The sequence below is a fragment of the Monodon monoceros genome, unplaced genomic scaffold (genome assembly GCF_005190385.1).
Source record: "Monodon monoceros isolate NGI ecotype Baffin Bay Population unplaced genomic scaffold, NGI_Narwhal_1 Super_Scaffold_18, whole genome shotgun sequence".
Classification (NCBI taxonomy): domain Eukaryota; kingdom Metazoa; phylum Chordata; class Mammalia; order Artiodactyla; family Monodontidae; genus Monodon; species Monodon monoceros.
This window is the reverse complement of record NW_021703774.1, coordinates 63,846,181-63,856,425: the sequence shown is the minus strand read 5'-3', so window position 1 is coordinate 63,856,425 and position 10,245 is coordinate 63,846,181. Positions and strand designations below refer to the sequence as shown.

The 10,245-nt window shown below is 41.4% G+C and overlaps 1 protein-coding gene across 2 annotated transcripts; it reads left to right on the top strand.

Moving 5' to 3' along the window:
• Window positions 1-1,432: 1,432 nt before the first annotated feature.
• On the top strand, window positions 1,433-9,078 carry RGS4 (regulator of G protein signaling 4). 2 transcript variants are annotated; one of them, XM_029231153.1, is made up of 6 exons: window positions 1,433-1,554; window positions 1,812-2,086; window positions 5,017-5,121; window positions 5,431-5,492; window positions 6,033-6,199; window positions 6,606-9,078. In XM_029231153.1, exons 2-6 carry the CDS (start codon window positions 2,043-2,045, stop codon window positions 6,843-6,845), a joined length of 618 nt encoding a protein of 205 aa, XP_029086986.1. In that variant the 5' UTR covers window positions 1,433-1,554; window positions 1,812-2,042; the 3' UTR covers window positions 6,846-9,078. The 2 variants fall into 2 exon arrangements, with proteins under 2 accessions (XP_029086986.1, XP_029086987.1); XM_029231154.1 differs by lacking the exons at window positions 1,433-1,554; window positions 1,812-2,086 and adding an exon at window positions 4,378-4,821 and having other exon boundaries at window positions 6,606-9,047.
• The last annotated feature ends 1,167 nt before the right edge of the window (window positions 9,079-10,245 follow it).

Genomic DNA, 10,245 nt, shown 5'->3' with positions numbered 1-10,245 from the left:
TCCTTTTTGATAAAATTAAGGTGTTAGTCTAGATTGTCTTAAATCCCATTCAGCTCATCTGAATATTTATATTTAACTCATGACAAACCAGGCTTCTCTTTGATCTAGGTCCAAGATATCAAGTTCCCATCAGGTCTTCATTCATGTTCCCAAAATCAGATTATTTAAGTGATCACTATCTTGGATGCCCAGGTAAGCAAAGAAGGCCCTGGTCCACCTTAGGGTGACCATCTCTCCCTCTTAATTAGTCCCCCCTCCTCTTTGATGCCATTTCTGACTGGTTTATCTCCCTGGGTCTACCTTCCTTGGCCTCTTGCATTTTGCATTGGGCGGTAGTCCCTTCCACAACACCACTGAGGATGGCTGCCAACTTCCCAAAGAAATTCATTTGTTCTATGTTATACCTCAAAGAAAAGTTGCCCAGTAGCTAATCTAATACATTTTTTTCTGTCTTCATGGGAGAAGACCAGAGATTTTTCCTGTAATTTAAATGCATCCCCTGGAGTTTATGGTCTCGCTAAGCTTTTAGATTTCTCGGCCATCTCCTTGTTCTGCTAGCCATAGACAGGGGCTAGCAGTGAGGGATGTTCAGGGTCATGTATGTGGTAGGGGCCTTGCTCTTTACCACTTTCCCTTCTATATCCTTGGGTGCCTTTGCGTCTCACTGGAACCCATCTATTTTTCATCTTCTTCGCCTAAACCCTTAGATGCCTCAGCTTCTTGTAATAGAAGTACAGTGATCAGGAACCTTTCTGCTTTCAAAATGAAAGCTGTTCAGTTCTGACATAGCAATTAATTTTCTCCTTCCACTCATAGCCTTCCTAGACGGAGAAGATCCCTCTGTAACTTTGATGTGAGTATTTGAGCTACGACTACAAGATGTGAAACACCTGCATGATTCTTTGAAGTATTCAATCCATCATATTGTGTACCAAAGATAGTAATTGTCCAGGTTGGTTCAGAAGCACCTGCAGGGTTAGATATTCTTATGTTCACCGTGACCCTGGTAACATGCAAAGCAAACTACCTATGTTTCTTCTCTCCCTGTCTCACTGTTTCTCAATATTTTGAAATACTAGTTTGGATACCTAGAATTGCATAAGACATAGTAAGATATAAATCCACTTACAGATAAGAACAGGTGTCTATATTTGTTCATTTGTTCCCTCCTCTTGTCTTCCGGCTGCTGTTTTGAAGCATTTTGCTGGAGGCAGGCATGTACCAAAGAGATTGGCAATGCTTGGACGAGTCCTGTTCTTAATAAGAGTTCTAGAAAAGTATTCCACAGTTAGGCTGATTACAGATGTAGCTAATCTATTTTCCCTCAGCTAGTTTTCTCTGCTGCCAGGTGTATAACTGTCTGTCTTTCAGCTATTCTTCCCGCACATCCCTGTGTGAACATGGCAACAGAGAAAGCAACTTCTGCAAATCCCTGCCTGGAAATGATGGATCCTGCCCACTCCCTTTTGGAAACAGTGAGGATCAGATTTTAGACCATGTATGAAATAATATTTCTAATCCAAAGGAGGAAGTGCATTGAGAGTCAGCCCCAAAGTAAGCCCATGAACTCCTGCTAGCCCCTTTCCCTCCAGGAGGCAAGTTCCCTTGACATTGTTTTTACAGACAATGAATAAACCCCATGTTTTGTAGCATTGTAAACCTATCTTTTCCTTTTCTGGACATTCAAAACCTCAGACATCTGTAGAGCACTGAGCAAGTTTATATTTTCTGTATGTCTACTTCGCAGGAGGATTTTTCTGCCTGTTCACTTTGCATTGTTGCGTCAGCCCTTTCTTCCTTATCTCTTCCAGAGGCTGGAGAGGCAGAAGGAGGCTGAGAGGAGATGGTATTACAGAGCTGCCATCTGATTGGCTGGACGGTCTTGGCTGGGCTATAAATGAGACCCCTACAGGCTTGGGAGGGAGAAGCTCAGAGGATTCTGACAGTATCTTTACCGGAGAAAAGGCAAAGTGTGCTCAGAAGAGAAGCCACAGCTCTTCCTGCTGCATTTCTTTCCTAACGTGAATCCCACACTACACAAGATGTGCAAAGGACTTGCAGGTCTGCCGGCTTCTTGCTTGAGGAGGTAAGATTATTTTCAGCCACTAAACCAGATAGTGTTAAACTTTCAGATAGACTTTTTAAGTTATTTGCATATCCTACTTACTAACCTGGTTCTTTGGAATTAGAAACAATGTGGTGAGGAGAGCATCAGCCCCCTAGCTTTCCTTCAAGACTAGCTAGAAATTGTGACCTGGGAAGTGTTCACTCCAAATTTTGGCATCCCATATGTTGCTTTCTATGACCTTGGTCTTGAGGACTGTTCTGATCCTCTGACCAAGCTAGTTCTAATTAAGAAGTGATATGAGGTTTTTGGACTGTATACAGTGGTCTGTAATGTCTCTACCTATGTTACTGTTATTTGAATATCACTGAGGTACGTAGAATCATGGGTCTGGGCTTTCTTATTGTATACTAGATCTCGTTTTGGGGAGGATACCTCAGAATGAAGTTTGGCTACATCACCAGAAAGGCACTATGCTGTCTGTGTGATGCTGCAGTATCTTTCACTCTGTGTCCTTATAAGCAAATGCTACAATAAAATAAGAGTTTCAAAACTAGGTCTCCCTTATCTCTCTGCCCCTACCTCTAGTTCTCGAAATGCCATATGTGATTGGTGGTTGAGAAGTATTGATCATAACAAATCAGCTAAGGGCTCTGTGGAAGATCTCATCTTAAAGACATTGTTTTGTCAAAGTACTGTCTCTTGATTAAAAAAAAAAAAACCTTAAAGATATGCAGCTACTCATATGTCTTTGCCGTTTTAAAAAAGATATAAATAAATGCTTTCATAGAATGCTCATATATTAGCTGAAAAACTACAAAACTAGTGCATATTACATTACTTAATCTTATAAAGTAAAAAGTCAATTTGTACATGTACCACCCCCCCCCGTTCCTGTGCAAACCTTAAATTTGCAGGTGAAGTCACCTTAAATTTCAATTGAGAATTATCTCAGAAAGCACAGTCTTTTGTATAATCCTAAGGAGTTTACCTCCTGTCATTCAGGAGTATGAAAAAATAATCTGTTTTTTTTTTTCATTCTTTCATGGCTACTTTAAAATGAATCAGGAGGGTCTGGCAGACAGTACTTATGAAAACAGTGGCCCTGACCTCCACCATTAATTTCCTGAACTGAATAGAGCAAGTCAATCCAAGCTTCAGTTAACTCATCTAGAAAATTAATCATACAAAATACAGGAGTGTCAGGAGAAGGTTATGCTCTGGTAAATATTTTAGGAGACAGGTGAGTAATTGCTCAAGAGCTTTGCCTTCCAGGAGCTAAGAGGCTAACCTGGGGAGGTAAACTCTATATCAGCAGGGTCAACTGCTCTTCCCTTTCCTCACTGGTGAACTGTGAATCATCTTGTCCAGCACCGTCATTCTCACATGGGTGCCTGAGGCTCCAGAGGGAACGTGAAATGCTCAAGGTCACGTAGGTGGTGGGTGGCAGAGTGCAGATCAAATCCAGGTTTCTTACTTCAGAGGTCAGTGGAGTCATCTTGGTTTTTATTTCTATGGTTCTATTGTGTTATTAGGACAAGTGTAATGTACTTGCTAAGAGTACTTTCAAGTCTTCACGAAAAGATTCTGCGTTGGTCAATAACTGTCAGATCTCAGCTGGACCTGGCATATGGAAACATGAGATGATTTCTATTTTGACCCAATCACAATATACTTACATTATCACCTTAGAATCACTGCAGGCTTCATGATTAGATCTTGCTATCATTAAGGAAGATTTTGTATCCCGTGACCACTTGGGGAAACAGAGGAGGGAGAACAGTCTTGTGAGGGAAAGAAGATACTGTTTTAGGGGCAGCACAATAATATAATGGATTTTAAACTTTCTGGAGAAATGCGCATAGATAAGGCATTATTATATCAGTAGCCATCCTAAAATGTCCTTTTATCCTTGTGGCTTCACTTTCCTCCCTCTAAACAGGAACAACTCGTCATTCATTTAGTCTTTCATTTCCTTCAAAACAACATTTCTCCTTTAAAACTGTATCTCAGCTTTTATAAGAAAAGAGATCCAAGCAAAAGAATAAATAACGAAAAGTGAGGAGGTTGAGCTCAAAGCTTATTAAAAGGTCCTCCTTTTTGAATGAGTCACATGCCCTGCCGTACCCTAGCGACCTATTAAACAGTGACCATAAGCTGGAAGCTCTGCTCCAATTAAACAATCAGGAGCTTCAGTGATGACTCTTGCTTGCTTCTCCTTATTATTGTTTTTAAGCCTCAAATGTGCTTTATAGTGTAAATATCCTTATAGTGTAGATGTTAAAAAGGAAAGTAGTAGCAATAGCAGGAAAGCTTGTTTTCCTTAGAAGCAAACCTGCAGGAGCTCAGGTTTCAGCCTGAACATTTGTGTTTACCCCCTCATTTTCCACTCCTCTCTGCTGGAGCTGCACACCTCCATAATGTGACTTGCTCACCACATCCAGGCTGGAATTGAACAAACCCTTACTTCCTCAGGTTCTTCTCCATTGCTCTGCTAGCAGTGAGGCAGATGGAAGTAGCAACTACCCTCCAGAAGGTGGCGCACAACAAGCAAGTGCTATATTTCACCGTTCACTGCTTGCTCTCCAGTATCTAAAACTTACTCAGAGAACAGTCAAGTTTTGAATGTGTTTCTGCTGAAGATACCTAAGTGTTCCTTTGGTCAAAATGACAGGTTTACAGAAGAGGCTCCGCAGGTAGACTGAAGGGTCAGAATTCCAGTTACTGATGAAGGAGGCTGTGCTCCAGGTTTTGCAGTAAGTCATAGGCAGAAGCAGAAGCAGAATCTCATTTTCCTGAGAGTTCTTGCCAGCTTCAACTCCTATATCCTAAATAAATTACCCCTGCCCCTTTACTAGTGATGAGCCCTTTGAACTGTACCATTAGGGTATCTTCTAAAGAGAGCTGTGTATCATTATTCTTTTTTTTTTTTTTTCCCCTCGTCTGTGCAGTGCAAAAGATATGAAACATCGGCTCGGTTTCTTGCTGCAGAAGTCTGATTCCTGTGAACATAATTCTTCCCACAGCAAGAGGGACAAAGTGGTGATTTGTCAGAGGTAAGAGAAAAGGCCTTGGCAAAGAGCCACTGCGTATTAACTATCTGATGACAGAGATGTTCTGTAAGGAGAAGAGGAAGTTATGTCCCTAGTTAACCTAGATTTGGATCATGATGGCCTCCATTTCCATGGAGATCACGTTTGCATTTGAAATTTCCATACATCTAGTGGAAAGACGGCCCTGTGCAATGACAGGTCTCAGTGTAATGATGGAAAATAAAATCTCTGGGTTTTATTCAGGATCTTAAATGTTTTGCCCCCATTTTGTATCCTAGCATTCAGGTTATTCTTTCTCTGTAATGTCTCTAGGGTGAGCCAAGAGGAAGTCAAAAAGTGGGCTGAATCACTGGAAAACCTGATTAGTCATGAATGTAAGTATGACAGCTTCTCCCCCAACCTCCACTCCCTGGGATGAAGATAAAGCACACTGGATAGACAAGTTATCTCATATTATGCCTGATCTCGTAGGAATTACAGAAAGCCTTGGATTTCTTCTGCATTTCAGACTCAAGAAAATCAGCCTGCTTAAAATTTTACCATATCCTAGAGCTTTGTGATATACAATAGAAAGCTCATACACAATCCATGTGGAAAACCACCATCTCTTTCATCACATAGAAAATGGGTAGAGGAAAACCCCCAAATATTGAGATTTCTTGCAGAATCGACCTCAGTTTCTCTTCCCCAAACTCACTTTGGCAACTGAGGGCAGCATAGGCATTTCAGAAACATAATGCTTTCTTGAAAGACACTTCAAACATCTGACCTCCAGTGACCTCCCAAAAGGAGGAAATAGGGCACTGTTTGAACGGATGCCTTGTTCCCTCAAGCACCCCAGCTTTATCTGCAATACAGTGCCCACGAGGGCAGTCACTGTGATGACAACAGTGGTTCTTTCTCCTCTGTCACAGGTGGACTGGCCGCTTTCAAAGCTTTCTTGAAGTCTGAATACAGTGAGGAGAACATTGACTTCTGGATCAGCTGTGAAGAGTACAAGAAAATCAAATCACCCTCTAAACTAAGTCCCAAGGCCAAAAAGATCTATAATGAATTCATCTCAGTCCAGGCAACCAAAGAGGTAGGTCTGCGTGGCAAAGAACTGTCTGCATCCTAGTGAAATTTTCTAGACATTCAATGGCATGGATCCTTAGACGATGTGAGTTAAAGGTACAACAGTGAAGCAGGTTATTACAGTCTTGACAACCCCAAATAATAAGTTAAGTAAAAAGCTCTTTCATCCAGATGATCTCCCGTCATGAATTTCTTTGGAGGAATATCCCAAGTTTGTGAGAAATCATTGAAGTTATTGCCCTACCCACCCTGAAGCAGTTGAACATTTTATGTTCTCTCACATGTGCCAGGGTCGAGCTGAATGTCCTTTTTTTTCACTTCTGGGGTATAGAGAGTGCACACAGTACAAAGCATGCAGCCTCCCATCCTTATGGGGTAAAATGTCTAATGAAGCCTTGGACTCTGCCCCTTAGGTAAACCTGGACTCTTGCACCAGGGAGGAGACAAGTCGTAACATGCTGGAGCCTACGATAACCTGCTTTGATGAGGCTCAGAAGAAGATTTTCAACCTGATGGAAAAGGATTCATACCGCCGCTTCCTCAAGTCCCGATTCTATCTTGATTTGGCCAACCTTTCCAGCTGTGGGTCAGAGAAGCAGAAAGGAGCCAAAAGTTCTACAGACTGTCCTTCCCTGGTGCCCCAGTGTGCCTAATTCTTGCTCAGTGGCGGAGGCTGAAATGCCAAGACTCTGTGCCTGGAAAACCTGAGGCCAAATATTGATCTGTATTAAGCATCAGTGCTTTCTTCACATTGTAGCCTAGTGTTCATGCTGCTGGCTATGTGTGAGTCACTCCCATACAAAAACTAGATTTTGTTTTGGTGTTCTGGTGTTCATCAGGGCAGGACCTCATTCCAGTCCAATTTTCCCAAATTTCTTTTAGGGTGCCATGTGAGCAAGTATCCAAATAATGGCCTTGTGGGTCTGGATTTTCTCTCCTGCCAACAGTGTGACCTCAGGTTGGTTGGTTGGTGGTTGGGACACTTCATGTGACATCCACAGGCACATGTGTTCTGTTAACCAGCACTTTCTCCAAACTCGAGATGTTTAGATGAGGTTGATCTACTTTATGTACATATGTGTGTGCATGTTGTGTGTCTGTGTATATATATATACACATGTACATATGTACATACACACATTCTGTATATATGTATGTATATATACATACATATATATTTTTGCAAGAATGGCAGGAAAGACCCTAGGTGCTCATAACTAGAGTGTGTGTACATACATACATGCGTGTTCTGATCCCCAGTCTTTCACTCTGCAACTGAACAGGGCAAACTAAACCAGCTGCTCTGCAGGCTAAGAAAGGAATGCTAACCTGTGGAAAGTTGATTCTGTAAAACTCCATGAGTTTTGCTAGAGAAACATCCCAGGGATTTCATGCTTAGTTTGACCACCGACAGCCTCCAAGTTGGACAGTATTCTACGGCGCAAACATAAAGGATCTTATGCCTGCCTGACACAGGGCTGTCTTTAGCTGGTTATCACTAATGGCACTTTTGAGTCCCCAAGCTGCTGGCCTCCCCTTCCTTGCTTGGGTGCTTGCTGCATAATAGTGGGAGCCAGATTGGTATGGAGTTGGAGATGAGGTGCTTGAACAGAATGAAGAAACTTAGGTAGGGCCTCGCCAGCTCTACCTACTATAAGATGCTGGCTGAGTAAGGGCACAGGATTTAAAGATTAATATTCTTATCCCCTACTCTTTTTTCCTCTCTTGATTAAGGTGCTCTTCTCATTTTGCTTTTCCCTGAGAACTTTAGCCATCAGATGAGGCTCCTTAGTTCACTGTGGTTGTTTGTTTCCCCATAATGGCTCTAGGCTATTTGCCTATTCCTTATAAACCAGCATCAGGGGAGAGATTCTATTTTATAAGGGGGGAACATGTTTTCACAAACTGAAAAGCCCTCATAAGTTTCTCTTTTGAAGGTAGAATCTGGTTCATTCCATCCCAAACATCAGGACTCACAGACTGAAGGCATTTCTTTCTAGGCTCTGAGATGAAATGAGAGAGAAAAGAAAATAAAAAAGGAAAAACGGATACCAATTTTTAGAACTACTGTTTAGAACTTTTCTCAAGGCACATGAAATACTTGAAAATGTCTCCTTTATGTTATTTATGATGTTTTGTACAATGTTTTTATTACTGTATCGTTTTATAAATGGAGGTGCAGGATATCACCTGAATTATTAATGAATGGCCAGGAAGTAATTTTCTTCTCATTCTTTTAAAACTACTGCCTTTGGAGTGCACACACATGCATACCTGAACACTGAAAGGATTTTTCCAGTATAAATTACATGCATGGGCACCTTTGTGGCTTTTAAGCCATTAGATGTAATAGGCTGCAAAATGAAGACACCGGAGTGTGTGTATACGAATCTCAATGTATTAAAGGTATAGGTTTCCTCAGTTGTACACTTTTTGTCTCTCTGGCAGTCTTGCTTTCAGTGTCCCCAGAGTTCCTCATCAGTGCCCCTTTCTGTTATATGCAGTTCCACACTTTGTCTCTAGTTAACTCCAGGATCCAAACGTGGTAACTTTATTGGTCTTGCCCTATTAGAACTGTTATGACTTTCAGATTGTATCTGTACTCACAGACTGCTGTCTCACCAATAGGTCTGGAAAGTCATTCTGAATGAGAAGTAAATTATTTTATGTAATACTTTTCTCAAGTGTGTTTTTCCATTGTATTTCCCCCTTATTTCGTCACTATTTGGCATGCTGAGCTTACCTGCTTGTGGTCCATGGACAGAATACTCCTTCCATGTGCATGCCTGTTTTGATCATCATGTACTTTAAAGGCCTCAGAGCAGATGCTTCCAGTGAAACACACGCATCTTAATAATAAGGGTCAATAAATGCTTCATAAAAAACCATCTGCTTGTAAACACATTAATCATCCACAGAGGCATGTTATGAGAACTAGCAGGGTGTGGAGTGATTATAGAAAATGACTCAGACCCAGTTTTTATCTCTCCCATGCCAGCTCTGGGAAAGAAATCAGAAAAAGAATATTGTATATTCTTTGGTTCCTGCCACTGCTCTGCCTGCCTTTAGTCACAGAACCAAGGCAGTCTTCGGAGACTTTGCTGAACAGATTTGGTGGGTTACTGGCAGGTCCTTAGTAAGTTTTCAAGGGATAGGGTTCACCTTCCAGAGCAGCGCTTCCTCTACTTCCAATTACCTGCCTGACTGAGAGGAGATGGGAACAGTAGGAGACTGAGGAGGAGGAGGAAGGGAGATACAGATGGCTGAGAGACGGATCCCTGCCAAAGCTTCTCAGAATCCTTTTTCCTTTTACAAATTCTTTTCCCTAGAAAAGATGTCATAGAACATTCACATTCACAGTCATGGGTACTATGTCTATTATGTCATGAGACGCCCAATTCTGTCATGTTTACAGGGTGTTAGGAACAGAGTGTCTTAAACTATTTTGAGGAACAGATCCTCTTAAGGATCTGATGAAAACTGTGGACCGTTTCCTGAGAAAAATACACAAAGAAATCCAAATTCTTCACAAATATTTAAAAGAAACTCTTACAACTCCACCTCAAGATGCACAAAACTGTCATCTCTCTCACACACTATAGGTGTGTCAGACTCTCACAGAGAGTGTGCTGTTGCAGTTCATACAACTCAACATCCAAAAAACAGACAACCCAGTTAAATAATGGGCAGAGGATCTGAACAGACATTTTTCCAAAGAAGACATACAGATGGCCAACAGACCCATGAAAAGACGCTCAACATCATGGAGATGCAAATCAAAACCATGAGATATCACCTCTCACCTGTCAAAATGGCTATTAACAAAAAGATAACAAATAACAAATGTTAGTGAGGATGTGGAGAAAAGGGAACCCTCGTGCACTGTTGGTGGGAATGCAAATTGGTGTAGCCAAAATGGAAAACAGTATGGAGGTTCCTCAAAGAATTAAAAATAGAATTACCATACAATCCAGCAATTCCACTTCCGGGTATTTTTCTAAAGAAAAAAGCCCCATTAATTCAAAAATATGTATGAACCCCTATGTTCATTGT

Excerpts from the sequence above, each read along its gene's own strand:
- RGS4 (XM_029231153.1), top strand. The coding sequence starts at position 2,043 with ATGTGCAAAGGACTTGCAGGTCTGCCGGCTTCTTGCTTGAGGAG. Across the intron at positions 2,087-5,016 it reads CCGGCTTCTTGCTTGAGGAG|TGCAAAAGATATGAAACATC; the intron begins GTAAGATTATTT and ends TCGTCTGTGCAG. Across the intron at positions 6,200-6,605 it reads CAGTCCAGGCAACCAAAGAG|GTAAACCTGGACTCTTGCAC; the intron begins GTAGGTCTGCGT and ends TCTGCCCCTTAG.